The sequence below is a fragment of the Hydra viridissima genome, unplaced genomic scaffold (assembly GCF_058129835.1).
Source record: "Hydra viridissima isolate aposymbiotic clone 2 unplaced genomic scaffold, HvirCarnegie_v1 scaffold_3, whole genome shotgun sequence".
Lineage (NCBI taxonomy): Eukaryota > Metazoa > Cnidaria > Hydrozoa > Anthoathecata > Hydridae > Hydra > Hydra viridissima.
In genome coordinates this window covers 16,156,938-16,177,578 of record NW_028324302.1, presented here as the reverse complement: position 1 = coordinate 16,177,578, position 20,641 = coordinate 16,156,938, and the positions used below count along the sequence as shown (strand labels likewise).

Here is a 20,641-nt window from a genome sequence, read left to right as displayed (position 1 = left end):
AGAAACAGAAACACGCTGGAAAACTTCATATGTTAACGAAGGCTTATTTACAGCTCACTTGTTCTGCAGATCAGGTAGCCTATCTGGATCAAGATACTTATAATTGCTTATTTTACTTGTGTTGTGATCTCAGCAGATTGCAAATTCTTGGCCTGCAAATTTTTTAAATGGTTATGCGTAAAATTTAGCTGATGCCAAGTAGTCGTAGTATATACTAGTCGTCATTGATAAAACTGTATCGGTTATTTATAAAACAATATTTATCCCTTACAAGGTAAATCAAATAAAATTTCATAAGTTATACACTACCAATTGTAATTTGCTATCTATGTGTAGAGCAACTGTGCTAAAACTAAATGGTTTTGTAATTGTATGAGACGATAAGGCATCGTTGTTGTCATAATAAGCGAAAGCTTTCGTAAAGCGAGATCGATAGCTCTTCTATTCACTGTTCCATAATCTTCCGTTTTTTAGTTGGCGTGATTAAATGATTTTTATTTCATTAAAGAATGTTTCGACTTTTGATAACAACGAATCTAAATCCGAGTACAAGATTTTAAAAAAATTAATTGTCGTCAAAGAATGGTCCTTTAAAAAGGGTCCTTTCAGTTTTGAATTCTAATAAAAAGCGGCTATAAGCACTTTATGTGCTTCATTTATTAGACAATCAAGACTTAACAAGAAAAATTAAATCAAAGTTTTAACAGGAAAATTAAAAGTTTGTAATAAATATTTTCACTATTGAAGTTCCTAAAAAAAAAAAAAAAAACATTTTCGAATTCCAATTTACACACAAAAAAACTAAGCGTACGCATCTGTAATTAAAAAAATGTGATTTGCTGCCGCGGAGGCCATTCGTGGTTTTCGCAAAGATCTTTTAAAATATGCTTGTATATGTTTCTTGGCTCATTTTTCCTCCTAATCCAATCGGTGAATTTTTTTGCGCACTTGGTTTCGAGTAAACGTTCTAGTAGAAGAGCTAAAATCAAATGAACCAAAGCTATTCCAATTAATAAAACGGGATGTTCAGGTTGTGGCGCTTTAACAAAGCTGATTATATCCAATATACTTTGCTCTGGATAAATAGTTATATAGAGAGTTATTCCAATTGCAAGTGAGCAGATAATTCCGTAAACATAATTGTAGTAAAAAGGTGAACGGTACGGTGGCCCTTTCAGACAAGCGAAGGATAACCAAATGTATAAATAATATGAAACAGTAATGACAGCAGTATTCTCATAACATAAGAAATATATATCCTCATCGGGTGTAAAGCTCTCTTTGGGTGTGTACCAACTCGTCTTAGTAATGCAAAAGAAAGCAATAAGTTGGAAGCCTATCACAAGAAAGACCTGCAAAACTATTCCGCCTATAAAAAGTGGATGAACAAGTTTACCTAGTGGTCGCTTTAAAACTAACTTGTTGTTAGCGCCAGATAAAGTCATAGCAAACACAAGTGGAAGATTCAGTCCTAAATCTGAATAAATAAACTGATTGTTTGAGTAGCTGGATGAAACCGAGTAAAGTATAATCACCCCAAAGAATTGAATCATACTGTAAAGAACCATGTACTTGAATGTTCCAAAGGCTGTCGCAAGTGCTGCACGTCCTTCCATTATAAGAGTTGGAACACACGATATATCAAATATTTTTGATGTAAATGGTGCCGCTATTGATGCCTCTGCGCAAGATAGAGCAATACCTAGTGAGAAAAACAGACCGTAAATAATGGTCTTTACAACCGTAAATAATGGTCTTTGTGAATTATGAAGTTTATTTTAAAAAATGAGCAAAAGTAAAATTGAGATGAATAAAATAACCTATAAGAAGCCCATACCGGCATGAGCTGCTTTTAAAGCTCCGCAATCATTTGCTCCATCACCACACATACCCACACCGTAGCCGATTTTCTGAAGATCTTCAACTAGCATAGTTTTTTGATTTGGAGACATTCTTCCAAAGACTGTTCCACTAACCAAAATTTTAGGAAGTAAATGCGGTAGATTTCGATGAATGGTCTCGAATGATGTTCCAGAAAGGGCAAGTGAATATTTAAGCCTATTTTCAGTGCTTCGCATATCGTATTCAAGTGAGCGTTGCATGTCAATTGCACAGTTATCTTCTCTTTCATCCAAAAATATCGCAATTTTAGAGTTTTCAAGTTTTTTGTACACTTCTTTCCCATCTAAAAACGATAGCTCAAAGAGATCTTGATCTGGATTTATCATGTTGATTTCTCTTGCTATAAAGGACGCGGTAAGGAGGTCGTCGCCTGTTGCCATTGCTGTTCTTATATTTGCTTGATTGAGCATTTTGATTGTTTCATGTGTACCTGCTTTTATTACATTTTCGAAAATAATAATTCCAGCAAATTTAAGATTTGACTCAATTTCATCTCGATGGATCTTGTTTACATCACTCCACTCCATGCTAGATGAAAGATTTTTGTATGCTATAGCTAACACACGGTGACCAATTTTAGTATATTTTTCAAGTTCTTCTTTTATGTCTTTAGGAATACTCTCTTTAATGCACAATGACAGGATTTTGTCTGGAGACCCTTTTGCATAAACATAAAGCGATTCATCTAGACCGTCGTTAGCTATAACGCTCATTCTTTGCAAGGCTGAGTCAAATGTGAAATGTTTTAAAACAAAAATCGTTCCGATGTTTGTTTTCAGTGAAACAAGGGATTTAATATGTGGTCTGTATTTTTCACAAATCTTCCCATATTTTAATGAGTTTTCTAAACTTAAATCGTGTAACTTACATTCAGTAAAATTAAACATATACATATCAATTGGATCTCCTGACAATTGTTCATCGATAATCGATAAGTTATGACACGAAGACATGGCTAAAAAAATATGTTTACCATTATTCAAGTGATTTGTTTGTTAAAATTTCATAAAAAAAAAAAGTATGAAACAAAACTAACAGAAAAAGAAAATCAAATTTAAACAACAACATCGTTAATAGCAACAACCCCAGTAAGAAGAGTAATAGCACCATAGACAAGCATAAGCAACAAAACCAGGATTATTAGTTGTAGCAACCATGACTATTAGTCGCAGTAATAACACTACCAACAGCAGCAACACCAACATTAATCAATAACAACAACAGCAAAAACAACAAGTAAGATAATGTTAACAGCTCTATTATGTAATAGTCATTATGTACAAAACAAACGTAATTTCTACCTTTGAATATAGGGAAGGTAACTATTTCAGCTGAGTTATTATTTAAGGGGTTAATGTGTCCATCAGTAACAGGTAAAACGCCAGAAACAGTTAAATGATCTTCGGTCAATGTACCTGTCTTATCAAAAACCACAAGCTTCACTTTTCCACAAACATTGATTCGATTTGGATCAATGCAAAATATGTTTTTAGCGTTCAGCCTCCGTAGTGCATTCAGCAAGCCGACAGACATTGTAGCTGGAAGGGCAGGAGGTATAATTATGGTGAACAAGTCCAGCGCTTTTTTGACTATCTCAGAACCACTAAGACCTTGCTTTTTAAAAATGACAACAGTGTAAATAAATCCAATAATCGCAATTACCGAAATGCATAACATGAACTTCATCGAATCACGAAAAAAAGTAAAGTGAACTGGTTTAGGGTATATGATGGATCGAATTAAATTTCCTTTTAGTGTATAGAACCCTGTTCGAACGACTAATGCTAAAACACACTCCTCGCCAGCATCAGGTCGCGCCTGTATAATGTTTGTACCATTGAACATAGTGTGTTGCTTGTGTAAATTGACGTTAAAAAACGAGTCAGATTCTAATGCGTCGTCAATTGCAGTTTTATTGGCTGGTATGCTCTCACCAGTTAATGAACTCTCGTTAACAACACACCGGCCGCTCAATAAAACAACATCACATGGCAATTCAATGCCTCTAACTGGAATGACTAAAACATCACCAGGCACAAGTTCTCTTGATGACTTTGAAATCAGTTTGAATGGTGAGGTCCCCGAAGATGTTGTTCTTTGAAGGGTTTGCACTTCCGCTGGCGCAGCAATCATATCACGCAATCGTTGAAAAGCTTTTTTCGTCTGATATGTGTTTATCACCAACGACAAGAATGTCAAGATAATTATGAGAGCAGCGTACAGAGTATAGTCTTCAGTAAACCATAAAATTACACTAAATAGCTGGAAAATGTAAAAAGGGTCTAAAGATAATTGTAAAAAAACCAACCAATACGGTTTTACTGGCACATTAATAAAGTTTACGTCATAAAGTGCTAACTTAGTTATTACTGAGTTAGTAGCTATTCCTTTTTTACAGCGTCGTATATCAAAGAAACTCCACATGTTTTCTGCATCTGCAAGTGGAACAATTTTATCGCAGTTTTCATTAATTATGTACCGCAAAAACATAAATTCAAAATATTGAATACTTGAATGTGCAATTAAAGTATTCTCGAATTTCGTAAAATCATTTCCACCATGCTCTAAGTTTTGTGTAAGCATTGTATGTATTTTAGATACGTAACGATCTTTTCCCTCCGTTTTTTTGATTCGCACTCTAGAAGCTTCTTTAACACTGCATCTATCATGAGTAAACTTTAAACGGTAGATTGGATACCAGTAACCCATAAGGAAAAAAATGCCTGCGGTAATAATACCCAAGAAATAGAATAATGCAGTAAAAGCTAGGTTTCTGCGATAAAAGAGAACTGAGAACTCATCCTCTGTATTTGCATGAACAAGGAGTCTCGCTAATTCTAAAAAAAAAATGCTTTTATGATATGCTTTAATTTTTTTTATTAAAGACAAATTCAGTAAAAAAATATTTAAAAAAGATGAGTTTTATTTGTTTTCTTAGTCAATACGCAGATCAATCCAAAGCCGTAACTAATTACTACCTACCCCAGTGAGAATAAATGCCACAAGGACATCTGTTCTAGCTAGAAAGTTGGAGCCGTTCTGATTTTTTTTTAAGACTTAATAGTTTTTTCAACTTAAATTTTCTATTTTGTTAAACTTTTTATTTTAAAGCTTTGTATCTTTTTTTTTTTTGTACAATTCATATCGCTAACGCTCGGTTAACGTAAATCTAGTGTTTGCCATAATAATGTTAAAAAAATTCGAAAAGCAGAGAGTTTGCGATCAACTCATATGTTACTGTTAAGTACTTCAACAATAATGTTTGTGTTTTTTTTCTCATCATTAAAATTGGTGGGCCCTCACCTAGCGTGAGGCCTAGGGAAATATTACTGCCAATCTTCCCTCTTCCTTTCTCGACGGGGCTGAATAACTTAGTTTGGTAAATATGCGCTGTTGTTGATGCTTTTTAACTTCTCTTCTGCTTAAGAGAATTTCGGGCCCCGGGGAAGTTTTCTTAAGGGGCCCTCATTATGATCAATTATATACCCAGGACCAAAAGACGTGTGCTCTGGTCATTGAAAATTAAAAAAAAAAGTTAATTAACTCTTTTAAAAGTCAAAACTATTTAAATCTTTTGAAAATTACTTTAAAAAATTGTTTGTACCTTCACGGGGCCCCGGGAATCTTCCCCGTCCACCCCCCTCTCGGCGGCCATGGGCAGGTGTATTTATTTGTGAGGTTATTAATACATACAATTATATTAATATATACAATTATACATCTGTACTATTTAATTAAAAATGTATTGTTATGATATTACATTAATTGTGAGCATTAGAGGGTTTTTAGTCTACTGTTAGCAGAATAATATCTGAAACATACACGAGTTTATACACATTTCATCTTGTATAAACTCGATTCCATTATGTGGAGAAACAATAAACTTATCATCGTCTAAGAATTTATTGCAGATTAGTATAGATAATCTGGTGTTTGTTATTTGCAGTATTTACTAAGCAAAATATCAATCTATGTGGTGATTCGTTTGCTTTCTCCATAACATCGGAACAACTCATGCTTTCCTGAAATTCATAAAGTTGTAAATAAACCCTAAATGTAGCAGAAAACATCAGGATAGATAAACCCTGTAATGAGTGACGAAGCTAATTTTTTATTAAATGGCATTATCAATAAACATAGCTACACAATATTGGCCACATAAAAACCCCGTATGTGATAAACCATCTGTGATAAATCAGCTGTGGTTTCAATAAGATGTAACTACAGTGCACACAAGAAAAAATCATGGTGTTGTTACGAAACATTTTTGATTAACCTATAGTTTGAAGGACTGAGCATCACGCTCGCCAGATTTAATTGCATCTAACTTTTTTTCTTTGGGGATATTTAAAAGAACGTGTTTACATGAATAAACCGGAGGTCTTTACTTACACTTTGTTACAAAACAAAATAAAATCCAGAAAGTAAATGATTTAACTTTTCAAGGCATTTTATCATACTGCTACTACTTAATGTTTACAGCGGCAGATGTTTGCAAAGTAATATATTTTAAAAATACCCAAGACAGAAAACTCTTTAGAAATCCAATAGAATTTTTATACACTTGGGATTTTGTAGAAGTCTCATAGAACTTCTGCAAGCACGGTTATTATGGATCATGATAATGCCAACCAAGCTTACCCAAGAACGCCATTTATATGGGGTGATACACATCAAGGTACCCTGTGATACAAATTTTGAAATCTTTTAATTTTGTCCGCGGAAAATAATTTAATTTGAATGTTCAAAATGAGTGAAATTTTGACTTCATAGTGCGCCAATAAAAACACCTGTAGAATGACAACCACTCTATATAATTTGATAAAAATTGGTGCAAATGTAGCCTATAACACACCAAACTCTGCATAAAATTTCAGTTGGATTGGTTAACTGATTAAGGATTTATGGCAGTTTTAGTTTAAACTTTGTTAGTTTTTTGATACTTATACCTCAAAACGTTACCAATTACTGTGATATTCGGTCACTACTTTCAAAATAATGGTTACATGAGCGTTCTAATATGTAATACCGACAATTTTTATTATAATAGTTTAATTGGTTACATGTACCGTTTTCACTTTATAGACAAAAATATTGATTTGCTGTTAAAAGCGTGATTTGACTTGGCTTATGTATAGCGTGAAAATCTCAGCATTTCCTAAGGTATAAACTACTGCCAAAAAAAAAAAAAAAAATCCTAAAAAATATCCAAAACCTGGTCAAAGGACTATCAATTGGTAAAACAAACAAAAAAAATTGCGTCTCTGTGAACAAATTTTTGACTCTTGAAACCATCTTAAATACATTTACTTTCAAAATTAAGTGATAAAATAACTATTTAAATCCTATTTTTTACATTATATTACCATTAAATAACAACTGATTACAATTTAAGACATGCTTTTCTCTACAAAAAATTTGTTAATAAATAGCTCAATATAGTCTTTTAGTACAAATACTCTACAGTAATATTTTTAAATGTAATTATCAAAATTCATGGCTTTTAAGTTAACAGCATTTAAGGATTAAGTTGGTTAAAATGTTCATTAAAAACCGTGAGCTATGATTTTCTGTTCCTTATCTCTAATAAATCAAATTATACTAGCAGTTCTTTAAAGATGCTTACTGTTCAGATCATTTATGCAGCACACAATCTTTCTTTTTACTTTGGATGATTATTGTTTTGCTGATACCTTGACAAATGTGGATAAAAATCTTGATGAACGGTTTCAACAATTTGTTCGCTAAAGGGTTCTAAGGGGGATGCTTTGTGACTGATGAAATCCTTGATGTCGTAGAAGACGGTGTGAATTTTAGGAGTTACGCTTGCACCAGTTATCAATAAGTAACACCTTTTGAACTTTTCAATTCTTTCACCGAAGTCCGGCAGTAGGATGAATCCAAAGCAAGCCTTGACAGCTTTCAAATTGAAACTTTTGAATGCTTCAATTATGTGGGAACCAAGTTTGTATCAGCAAGTTGCTACTGCACATACACACATATTTTTAAGAAGCTTTCTTCATTCGTTTCCGTCAAACCTGCCCCCATAATATGGGCTCAGTTGAATGTGGAGGGCAACTGGCCACTTAACAGCTTCTATCCAAGCAGTTTTAAGTATCTTAAAAAGATGATTGACAACTCCCTAAGAGGAGATGCAATTCCATCGGTGGGATGATTTCTAAAATCAGAACATTGTCAGGCTCGCTGATGATGCCGAACAGCTTTGCATTAGCAACAACCCCGCCAGATTGCTGAAAAGACTCGAGGCTAGATTTCATTAAGCGCAGTGTTCGCAAGTTTTAAGATTTGGCAAGACACTTGGATTTGACGTCACACCACGTGCAAGGGTGCATACTTGAGTGGGTTTAAAGACTAAAAATTATTTTTGCAAAATATCACAAGCCAAAATAGTTTAAGTCACAGTTTTCATATCACAAGCCAAAATAGTTTAAGTCTATTTGCATTAATCAGTGACCAGATTTGTTCAATATTGGAGTGAGTTGGTATTAGTATTAGTATTAGTAAATGCTGTAACTGGTGTGAGCCAGTGAGTGTGGTATCAACACACTATGACAGCCGATTTGCTTAATTGCTGCTCATCCAGCAATCAAGACCTGCTTTAAAACTGTTAACTGATTGTACTTTAACCAACTCACTTGGCAAGCTATTCCATAAATTGACCGATCTATTAAATAAAAAGTTTTCATGACATGCTTGCATAGTGATTTCTTTGACATATTTAAAGCTGTGACCTCTTGTTTGAGTTTTTTGAATACTAATTTTTTTTTTATTGTTTCCAAATCGTTAAAACCGTTAAAGAATTTATAAAGTTGAACCATATCTCCTCGTTGTCTCCTTTTTGTCAAGGTAGTCGAGTCGAGAGCTTTTAGACGATACTCATAGTTGATTTTTTTAAGTGATGGTATTAATCAAGTTGCACGTAGTTGAACTCTCTCTAATAATTCAATTTCTCCCTTTCGAAAAGGTGACCAAACTTGTACTGCAAAATCTAATAGTGGTCGCACAAAAGAAACATAAAGAATTCTCAGCAGTCTAATATCTACGCAAACGAAGCATTTTTTAATCCGATCCAACATTTGGTTGGCTTTACCTACGCATTTTATTACATGATTTTTCCATTTCAGGTTGCTTGAGAAGATTACTCCAAGATCACTTTCAAATTCTGTTATGTTTAACTTTTGTTCATTGATATAAAAGGGTGATTTTCGGCCAAAGTGTATGACCGTACGTTTTGAAATATTAAATTTTACAAGCCAGTCTTGAGTCCAGTTAAAAGCTGAATAGAGATCTGATTGCAAAGAAAGAGTTGATGCACTGGAAAGCATTTCATTCATAATTTTGGTGTCGTCAGCATAAAGCTTTGTTAGATTTTTTAAAGTGATACTTTAAGTCGTTTATAAATAGTACAAATAAGAGTGGTCCAATTACTGACCCTTGTGGCACACCACTGGTAATTTCTGCCCAAGCGGATACATTTTCGGCTATCACAACTCTTTGTTTTCTTTCTTTTAAGAATGCCTCAATCCATTGTATTGTCAGATCAGATATTCCATAAGCTGTAAGTTTAAGCAACAATCTTTTATGTGGTACTGTGTCAAATGCCCTGACAAATCCAAAAAATAACATCAACAGGTTTACCATTCTCTAAGCCGGTTGAAATAAAATCAAGTGTTTCAAGTAGATTTGTTAAGCATGATTTATTTTTAACAAAACCGTGCTGTTGTTTGCTTATTAGTTTGAACTTATACAAAAAAGTTTCAAGTTTACATCTTATTATACCTTCCATTATTTTACATGCAATTGAGGTGAGTGATACCGGTCGGTAGTTTCCTGCTAAGGTTTTTTCGCCTTTTTTGTACAAAGGAGTGATATTTGCTGATCTAAATTGTACTGGCAGTTTGCTGGTTTTAAACGATTCTTTAAAAATATGCGTAAGTGGAATGGCAAAGGCTGATGCACAATTCTTTAAAATAGCTGAATGTAAATTATCAACGCCACTTGATTTGTTATCTTTTAAGTTTTTTAATCTTAGATAGACATCTTCACATGTAAAATCTTCAATTTTCATAACGAATGTTTCAGCAGTTCTTAAATCAAAAGAAGGCAGGTTTCTGGCAAATCTTCTGAGATACAGTAATAAGAATTAGTCTCTTGACTCCAGTGTCTTTGCCAGTCCTTTGAGTGAGAGACTATTTTTGTGGCGGTGATTTGGTTTCGTCCTTTAACACAGTATCAAGAATGCTTAAACAAAAAAGAAAACCTTTGCCACCATCAATTCCGATTTTAACAAAATAGCCACCTCAAATTTTTCGAGATTGATTAACATGATTTACAAGACTTGATAAATCATTGCAGTAAACAACAACCCAAACTGTACTAGAATCTCCTTTTCTATCGGTGATTTTTAAGTCACTACAGGTGAAGAAATCACTTAAGTGTTAACCTGCTCTTAGGAAATTCATGTAAAAATTTGGCTCCACCATCTTACTGCTTGATGTTTGGTTTACAGTTCTGACCAGTTTTTTTAATTCATTGTTTGACAGGTCCGTATTTAATTGTACATTTACAAGAGCTAGAGTGGTCAGTTTTGGAGCGCTTGATGGTGGCTGAGCACTACTTTACCCTGAAACCAAACATGCATATTTTATGTTTGTAATAAACGTTATTTAGAATTTATGGGTAAAACTTTTATACTATTCGTTTTTAAAGAGCTTAGATATTGGTCAAAAATATACTTCCTGAAATCTATCTAGCCTCATTTCTTAATAGTCAAGACTTTCTTTCAATATATGTATGTAAAAATTATTTAAGTATAAATAATTACAGGAGGCCCGCGGGATTCTTTAGCAAGTAGAATAATTCCTTCCGGGGATAATTCTTTATTGGAAATAACTCAAGATGCAATTTTCTCGGCTGCTTTGGCACCTTTTGCTGCTAAAGATTGAAGATTTTCCTTGTACTTTATTTGAGAGCATTGGTGGGGCAAACCTTTGGTGGGGCAAACCTTTGGTGGGGCAAAAAACTAAGGGATGAGGTATGTGCTGCAACGCACACTCGGTTCTTTCTCAATGGTAGTTTTATTTTCACGATGATGTTTTTCTTGCAACTTAAAACGACCAATTTGGCTGATTAGGCAATAACACATCGTGCCTCTGGTTTCAAGTCTCACTTGTATAACATTAAATCAAATAAAGGGGGAGTGCAACTTCTTTCTTCTCTTGTTTTCTGCGCAAAGTAGTTCTGCACGATTCGCAGAGTCCTTGTGGTACCCGAGAATCACTGATATTGACCTTATACAGTTGGCATATTTGATCTGCTTTGAAAACAGTCAGCTGTTTTAAACATTTTTTCAGACAGAAAAAGCACACAAACTTTCAATTTTCATTATGAATCTTTGCTTGATTTGGTATTGTGTTATTTCACTAAATCTAACTTCACTAAATCAAACTCTGCCTTTTACAAAATTTAACCTAAATTTATATTAGATAATAATCCACTTAACATGTTTACAATTATTAACATACTTAAAACTATTTAAAATAATGATACTTGTCACACTTAACAACAATATAGAAGAGGTCTTATTTGATGAGACAGTCCTACAAACGATTTTTACTGCTCTTCAAAGGACTGTTCTCCCCTTCACAACATTTCTCTCTTCAAAAATTATTGCACTTTTAGAAAAGTTTTGATAGAGATTTTCTCTTTTTGTGCCTCTGCAATCTTTTTTATAAAACTTTTACAAATTTTGTTTCAAAACAACCCAGTGAAGATTGATTCTCCTTGGACTGTCCCTACGCACTTTTCAGCGGTCAGTTATCTTAGTTATCTTGACTAAATTTTTTTAAGCCAATTATCTTAGTCAATATAAAAAATAAGCGGTTTTCTCACAGTTTTTCTGTTTAAACAGAAATAAATATTTTTTATTTTTCATGTAGGTATCCTTAGAAATGCTATAACCATTTTTTAGGATTTTTTTTATTTTGGCAATACTTTATACCTTTGGAAATGCTGAGATTTTCACGCTATACATAAGCCAAGTCAAATCACGCTTTTAATAGCAAATCAATATTTTGGTCTATAAAATGAAAACGGTACATGTAGCAATTAAACAATTATAATAAAAATTGTCGGTATTACATATTATAGGTATGTGTGTATCTGTGATTTACGGCACCGATTTTAAAGATAAAATCTGTGACCATTTTTTCATTGCGTGCTCGAGGTAGATGTCGTAAGAATGGATTTTTCTCGTCTTTTTTTTAGAATTTTATAATGACTTAGATAATATTTTAAAAATAGAGTGTTGTAAGTTTATTGCAGTTTGTTTGTTTTTTTTGCAGTTACTAACGTTTTTAGTGATTTCATTGCTATTGAAAACTTCATTCCTGTTCTGGAAGTGAATTGACATTGAAGGGATAATAGGTTTTTTTTCTAATAGTCCGGTAGAATTTAGTCTTAACCTAGAAAAAAATTAGTATAAAGACATGTTATACATCTTTGGAAAGCTTATTTTTTCCTCTTTTAAATGAGTAATTGGTAATTTTTTTTATTTTGGGGAAAAAAAGTTGTGACGTCATAAAGATTAGCAGAAAAGCACCAAAATTGACGTTTTTTTACTAAATATATAAAATACTGTTAAACGTAATTATTCTGTAATGTTACCAAGAGCATGTTAAAAAATATTTACAAAGAAGTTTATCTTTATGCATTAAGTTTATCTTACTTATTCTGATTAAATTAAAATTTATGTAAAAACATCTGAGAAGTGACGGTCATGGGCTGGTTCATTTTCTTCGTCAACTTTTTCAATATTTGTACAGTTAATCCCGTGACAGGTAGCACACGATGAAGTGCAGTGAAGTCCCATCTTTCTGCAGGAACATCGACTCGAACAGGAGTTTTTACCCCCACATCGAACAACCTTTAGGATATCCTCTGGACCTGCATTTTCATCTGTCGCTATTGGTGAGTACATAAAGCCATTTAATTTCCATCCCCAATTAAGTGGGTCAAGATCAATTTCACTTAGACATCTCCAAATACGCACTTGATGATATACTCTCAATCCATGGTAGTAAGCAGCTCTAGGAGATGGTGGAAGAACAGAAGGGTCTATGTGAGCTCGATCTGAGTTTATCATTTCCTCGTACTTTTGCTTTCGTATTTGTTGTAGATTTGATGTTGAGGAATGTAGCAGCTGAAAGAAACGAATTGATGCATTTCCAATCTCATCAGGCGATTTATCATCATGGTAAAAAATATTTGCTGCATTGCACAAGTCTTTGGCTTCAAGCTTTCTAAAAATTGAAGTCTTTCCAAAATTGTGAATTGCTGATGTTGTATCACAACCTGTAAATGCGTGCGCAAAAAGAATATTGTTAATGACATGTTCTGCTGTACTGCCAATAATCTGATCAATGTCATAACATTCACGCTGGCAATCAACTCTTTTTGTCCTACTTGTTAAATATATTTTGTGTAAAGATTCAACTGATTTACAGTGGTGTAATAAGAGGCAAAGAATATCGCTGTCATCAGCAAATATTGTGACGGGCTCTGTTTTGGAAAAGTTAAGTGCAATTTTAACGATTGTAGTATCTGCGTCAGAATGACACACATACACATTTAAAGTAACCTTAAATAAAAGAAAGTTAAAAGTTAATGATTGTCTCATATCATCAAAAATCTCAAAATAAATTGTATCTATAGAAGTTTTTATTATATTTTAAACTGTACATGAAATTTAAACACTAATTTTTTGAAACGCTATCCCTCTTAACCCCAGTCAAGTAAATATCTTTGTAAATTCTTGAAATTTTATTTGAGATAAAACCGGAACGTCAGAGCTGTAAAACTGAGAAATTGTAATCTGGTTGTCAAAGTTTATGTTGGACCAATAATCTTTTTTATCCCTAGGCAATCTTTTCTTATTTGAGTTCTCAATAAAATTTCCATTTGCAATTGATATGGAACCTAATCCGTGATGTGTATTTTTACCATCAATTGTTGCTAAATCATGATCTGTGTTATCCCCAACAAACTGAATAGATGTTGTACCTTCAGGGCAAAGTATATCGTTAATTTTATCGTGTTTCACTATGTTCTGCTTGTAACGAATGACCTGTTAAATAAATTTAGTTTTTCTTGTATTCTATATTGTTATGTGTAAAAATTTTTTTAAAAAACAAATACAAATAAAATTATCACTTAATAAACAAACCTCGTCGTAACTTGATGCAAAACCCAGTTTAGCAAGTAGAACATTTAGCCACTTGGAAGAAAGTACATTATCAACGGTAACGGCTACTCCTAACTGCATTGGCATTATTGATTGTGGCCTCACTGCAGAAAACAATGCTTGTGAAATTGACGTTTGTTTTAATGGCACAGGAATTAGTTCTCTGATAAACACCTTCAGCAATAAGGGTATGCAGGTGTTTTCATTGTTAGTTACATCTTCTATTAAAGGATACGTTTTTACATCATGGTCAAAATTCTTTATACAATCACTCAATAATTTTGCTGCTGCAGTTATAACTCTGATTTTTTCGTCCTCTGCATTGTGTTTTTTTCTGGTGTACCAGTTTTCGCATAATATATGTCTAAATCTGTCCAGTATAATTACATTACTTTTACCTTGTCGCGAAATTAATTGCATAGAATCTCCGTATTTTTCTTTTAATTTATTTTGCGTCATTTTAAGGGAATATATTTCTTCTCCTAATGTTTGCATCATCTCGTAAAACTCAGAGACTGTGTATAGATCAATATCTTCCTCAAGTTTTATGCATGCTGCATTAAAGACAGTAAGCTTTTCTGTTGATGTTGGTCTTCCACAGCTTGATGTAGTAATAGGTTTTTCAAATTTTGCACGACAATAGATGTGATATCGTGCTTCAACAGCTACAAGATCATTTATATTCAAAAGTCTAGCTTCAACTGTTTTAGATAAAAAATCGTTACGTTCGTTGCATAATTCTAGAGTTGCATGATAAATTTTTGATGATTTTGTTCTTACTTCTATGAAATTATTTCTCTCAGGATGGCGACTGTCAAGTGTGCACATATTTCCACAATAAAAACATTGCTCTTTAAAATTAAAAAAAATCTGTTCTGATCGAGTTGAACGTTTTCTTTCAATAGGAGTTTCCATCGATGCTTGTGATCGTTTAATTGATTTTGATTGGTTTCTTAATTTAGTTCGACACGATGAGTGAATAAAAACCTTTTCTTCTGTCTCTTGTTTTTTATTCAGTTCATTTACCAATACATTTAAATCCAATTTTAAAGCACATTCAATTAATTTCCCAAGAGCTCCTTGGTTATCAACATTCCTTCCAAATCTTGCCCCCACTTGGCTCAACGAATCTCCTTCTAATTTCATTTTACCACACAATGCACATACAGAGGATTCATTTTTTAAGTCCATAATTTTTCAGTTTCAGAACTAGTTTTATTATCACTTACAAGATCAGATAATTTATATTAAAATCTGAAAATAGCAAATCATTACATAATTATAAACACTAAGATAAATAATTTATTAAAAAGTTTTTGATAAATATTGCCAAAAAAATTCGATTACATTTCGAATACAAAAAGAATATTACATTCTAATAACTTTAAAATTCGAAATGTAGAACGAGGAATTTTTATTCCCTCTACCCATTTTTACTTACAGAAACAAAGTTTAACAAAAATATTTGACAAAAACAAACAAAAAATCAAAAATATTCCTCTTGCAAAATTCAAAAAAAGTCCTTTGGGGGGCTGTTGCCCCCGCGGCTCCGAAAGCCATGTTTCTAGTAACAAAAAATATATATATATACTCAACACTTTTATATTATTTAAATATAAGTGTTATTATAGTTACAACGCAACTTATTGTACAGCATACTTAAAATTTATCAGCAACGTTTAAAATTTCGTATTTTACTCCTAATCTTTGTGACGTCATACCTTTTTTTCCCCAAAATAAAAAAAAATACCAATTACCCATTTTAAAGAGGAAATAATAAGCTTTCCAACGATATATAACATGTCTTTATAATAATTTTTTCTAGGTTGACCCCTTTTTTGGTGAAATTCTACCGGACTATAACTTTTGAATCAATTTTATATATCTATTTTCTATGTACCTGCCAAATTTCATTAAAAAATAATGACACGCTCATATTCTATTTTTGCACGCAGTAAAGGTACTAAATATTCTTCTGTTGTAGAGGTTGGGGGGGGGGGAATTCACGATTATGAGCATTTTGTATATTTGACTATTTTATTCACTAAAAATTGTTTTTTTAGAAAAATGAAACTTTATTTAAAATATTGGTAACTTTTTTTAAATATTCAAAACATGATTTACACACACACACACACACACACACACACACACACACACACACACACACACACACACACACACACACACACACACACACACACACACACACACACACACACACACACACACACACAACACAAAACCATGTTCTGTTATTAGTTGAATAAAAATATAACCGAGGCAAAGTAATGCGTTAAAAACTAAACAACGAAGTTCTATTATAAAGTCACCGTAAACCGAACGCTAATTTTTTAAGTTAGTAGCAGTTTTCTTAAGCATTCCTTATAATGAATTTTTGTCACTTAAACGGGCATAACTTTTAGTAGAATCATTGGTTTGTTATGAAATTTTCACCATTATAATACTGATTTAAAGCTCTTTACAATGATGTATAATAATTAAATAGTTGAATAGTTTAAAAATTGTGCACACGTACCTACATATTAGAACGCTCATGTAACCATTATTTTTAAAGTAGTGACCGAATATCACAATAATTGGTAACGTTTTGAGGTATAAGTATCAAAAAACTAACAAAGTTTAAACTAAAACTGCCATAAATCCTTAATCAGTTAACCAATCCAACTGAAATTTAATGCAGAGTTTGGTGTGTTATAGGCTACATTTGCACCAATTTTTATCAAATTATATAGAGTGGTTGTCATTCTACAGGTGTTTTTATTGGCGCACTATGAAGTCAAAATTTCACTCATTTTGAACATTCAAATTAAATTATTTTCCGCGGACAAAATTAAAAGATTTCAAAATTTGTATCACAGGGTACCTTGATGTGTATCACCCCATATAAGTGACGTTCTTGGGTAAGCTAGGTTGGCATTATCATGATCCATGATAACCGTGCAAAATTCAAATAGAATTTGTACAGACTTTTGAAACATTATAGAACTGTTAGTTTTGGACAGCTTAAGGGTATTTAAACGCTTTATGCCGAGCAAATTGTCAAGTTCAGAAAGAAATGATAACTTATGACAATAAAGATTCAGTCATTCAAGAAAGTAAATTTAAAAAAAGCTTCAGAAACAGCAACCTGTAGAATCAAAAGTGTTTAAAAACGTGGTAAAGTGTTTAATAGCATGACACGAAATGAATCTGTTTAAACAGCAAGCCCTGTGTCCCGTGTCTTTAAATTTACGAGCCCTGGTATTCGAGCTGAAAATCCATATTTATTCAACTCTCTGATTTAAAAATGGTGACTTACATTGGTTGCACGCAGTGTCATTTTTGAAAATCAATAATTTCCTTTGGAGCTAAAAAGGTCAGTAAAAAAAAACAGCTGCACCTCACAGAATTTTTTGTCTGTCTGTTAACTTTTTGCCAATAAAAATGCGCGCAAATTATTTAAGTTAATTTAACAAAGAAACCGATGAGTTATTCAATACTTTTCAAATTAAACAAAAAAAAAATATTGCTCCGTAATTTAGCTTTTGTTCCTTAATGGAACTTTGGAGCTTTAATGAGTATTTAAAGCTCCAAAGCTAAGTTATCAAAGGTTTTCCATCTGTGGTTTTGTGGGAAGGCTGTATGTCGTTTATTTATATATATATATATATATATATATATATATATATATATATATATATATATATATATATATATATATATATATATATATATATATATAAGTGAATTACAGTTATAGATTAAAAAAACAACCCTATACAAAAAACAAAAAAAAGTTGCTAAGACATTAATTCTCCATAAATAAATGTCCGTTAAAACTGTTGTTTTGACGGACGTCTTTTATATATATTGTATGAACGTGGTTTTTATTCGATGTTGATACGATATTCATTGGTGTTTTCGACTTGACACATCTTTGTAAAATACGTCTTTGACAATGTTTATTTGTTATTATATGGCCGCCTAAGAGAATCTTAAGTTGTAATATCAATGTGAAGTTTTCAGGGTCAAATTTATATAAAACTATTACTCTATTGCATATTTATATAATCTTTTATACTACTAAAGTTTTTTTTATGATTTACTTCTTATTTGCATAATTTTTTTTATTCTACTACTTAAACGAAATTATTTGCGACTGAATTTTTTTTTTTTTTTTTTTTTTTTTTTTATCGTTTGTCTATAACAGAGATAAAAAAAAACTTGAATTAAAAAAATTGACTTTAACCGTTAGTTTAAAAGACGTCTACTTTTCTTTAATTTTTTTTTTTTTTTTTTTTTTTTCAATTTGATAACTACTTACTTAAAGTTTCTTATTTAAGTTCTTTGGCATTCATAGAATTTTCCAAATTAGAACTCAATAGCGTTTTAAACTACCTTGGTTATAAATAAGTGACTGTAAAGCTACAAACAAAATGTCGTATAGCTTACTTGATTCACTCGTGACATTTCCGTCAAAAACATCACTTTGCGTCTCGTATTCGTCTTCCTCCATTCTTGCGTTTAAAGTTTTAAACACAACAATTTAAGTTTTAATTCATGGACGAAATCTTTAAGAGTCGAATATAAGAACATTCTTTTACTACCGGCATTAAATAAGATTCGATTTATAACAATTGATGATTAATGAAGGAATTTTAACGCATTATTTTTACCTATCAAAGCGTTGTATTTTTGTAATTCACGTAATGTAGGTTATTTTTTTTTTTTTGATTCAAGAGGGTATAAAGCTCCTGATTTAGAAACTGACTAAAAGGAGAAAGACGGAATGAGCAGTAAAATCTGTCAAGTAAAACAGAGAAAAAGATTAATTTTCTAATTGTTAACTTAATCTTATCTTCTACTGTTATAATGCTACTTCTATATACAAGTTAAAAGGTTTATGAACTAAATCAAAATTAAGGCTCATTGCATATGGAATTTTCCCATAAAAATATCCCTCTTTAGATTTCAAAATAACATAATCGGGCCAGCATTTTTTGAAATATTTTGAAATACGCTTCGGTTCTTTTTAAAATCGGTTTCTTTTTAAAATATTAAAAGAAGAAAAAAAAACTTACATCTTACAAAAAAATATTCATAAACCATAACTTTAGTTTAAAATATTTAATACTTTTATATTTAAAACATGAGCTTTGCGTCGACTAAGGTTTGACTAAGAGTGAGTTTTGCGTTGAGTAGGGGAATGAGACTTTCATCAAAACGGCATACGATCATGAACTCGCTGTGCTGTCTTTTGTGATTTTTTTCAGTATTAGATGATAAATACAAAGTTACGCATAACATCTCAACTTAAGGACGAGACATTCACTGAAATATTTGGCTGTACCTTACGGTATAGTTAAATACTCCAGTGAATGTCCAATCAAAAACAACATCATTACTACAAGTCAAAGAACAACTAGTGCTACTTATTGCCATTTTGTTTAACACAAAAATGACGCCACTCTTTCTAAAGAATATCAAACTAGAACACCATAAGTATTATTAAATAAGCTAGTAAAACGAGTTAAAAACAGCCTGAGATGCTTCATTAGTCTAAAAAACGACACGACCTAAAAGACAACATAACGAATTTGGCAACATTCATTTACTGAGGCTTCTAAAACTAGCTTTTGGTAATATGTAAAGCATCAATAGATGCATTATATACTTTAATTGATGCATTATATATTACCAAACATGTGGTGCTTCTTCCAATAAGTGATTTATTTTTCGGACCATGGATAGGGTCAATTTTTGGTGCCTCTGAAGGAACCCTAAAACATTTCCTATCAAGTGAAAACTTTCCTATCAATTTTCGGTGTAGTAACTTATTAAAGGGAAAAATTTAGTGGATGGGTGACACAAATTTTGAAGGTTGTTTTTTTTTGGAATACACTATTTTACTACACATATGTAATATTCAAGGGATATGAATGGTCGTATGATTCTTTCCATGTAAGAAAAAGAATCTAAACATTCCTCTATAAAACAAGAAATGAATTCTTGTAAAAACACAAAACAAGTTGAGGAAAAACCATATCAACTTCAAGGCGGTCAAACTTTTTAGGGACTCTTTTACCAGTCGTTTCCCCATATCGTCAATGTACTATTCTTAATATCAACCACTCACCAGTTAAAAAACGAATTCGTTCAAAGAGTTTTTTTGATTCAAAGGAAAATTTTTCCAGGCCCGAAACAAATTTGAAATGTTTTTTCGCATAAGGAATGCTTACAAAGTTATGCTAAGAAAACAATCTTACAACTAGTCTCTAAGCTCAGTGCAGTGAATACTGTTAACTTCAAATACTTTTTCTTTGCTTTATTTATTAACTTAAGCGTGTTTTCAATATCAACTTTATTCATATTTAGGTATGAATAAAGTTGATATTGAAAACACGTTGGTAATAAACATATTCACTCTGAAAAAAAACTCTGTTAAAAGTTAGAAGAGTAACTCCAATTTGCATA

The 20,641-nt window shown here is 32.1% G+C and overlaps 2 protein-coding genes across 3 annotated transcripts; both read right to left on the bottom strand.

Moving 5' to 3' along the window:
* Positions 1–345: 345 nt before the first annotated feature.
* Positions 346–18,778, bottom strand: LOC145180714 (polyamine-transporting ATPase 13A3-like). 2 transcript variants are annotated; one of them, XM_090083419.1, is made up of 5 exons: positions 18,620–18,778; positions 3,204–4,739; positions 1,838–2,857; positions 812–1,702; positions 346–536 (listed from the first exon to the last, which is right to left on the bottom strand). In XM_090083419.1, exons 1-4 carry the CDS (start codon positions 18,681–18,683, stop codon positions 822–824), a joined length of 3,501 nt encoding a protein of 1,166 aa, XP_089939545.1. In that variant the 5' UTR covers positions 18,684–18,778; the 3' UTR covers positions 346–536; positions 812–821. The 2 variants fall into 2 exon arrangements, with proteins under 2 accessions (XP_089939545.1, XP_089939544.1); XM_090083418.1 differs by lacking the exon at positions 346–536 and having other exon boundaries at positions 639–1,702.
* LOC145184607 (uncharacterized) lies at positions 12,467–15,499 on the bottom strand. The gene is made up of 2 exons (XM_080060331.2): positions 14,147–15,499; positions 12,467–14,047 (listed from the first exon to the last, which is right to left on the bottom strand). The coding sequence occupies exons 1-2, from the start codon at positions 15,353–15,355 to the stop codon at positions 13,712–13,714; spliced, it is 1,545 nt and encodes a 514-aa protein (XP_079916457.2). The 5' UTR covers positions 15,356–15,499; the 3' UTR covers positions 12,467–13,711.
* Positions 18,779–20,641: the final 1,863 nt, after the last annotated feature.

Coding starts and splice junctions, on each gene's coding strand:
- LOC145184607 (XM_080060331.2), bottom strand. CDS start 15,355: ATGGACTTAAAAAATGAATCCTCTGTATGTGCATTGTGTGGTAAAATG. Junction 14,048..14,146: donor TTGCATCAAGTTACGACGAG/GTTTGTTTATTA, acceptor TTTATTTAACAG/GTCATTCGTTACAAGCAGAA.
- LOC145180714 (XM_090083419.1), bottom strand. CDS start 18,683: ATGGAGGAAGACGAATACGAGACGCAAAGTGATGTTTTTGACGGAAAT. Junction 4,740..18,619: donor AAATGTCACGAGTGAATCAA/GTAAGCTATACG, acceptor TTTTTTTTTTAG/AATTAGCGAGACTCCTTGTT. Junction 1,703..1,837: donor TTTAAAAGCAGCTCATGCCG/GTATGGGCTTCT, acceptor TTTTCTCACTAG/GTATTGCTCTATCTTGCGCA.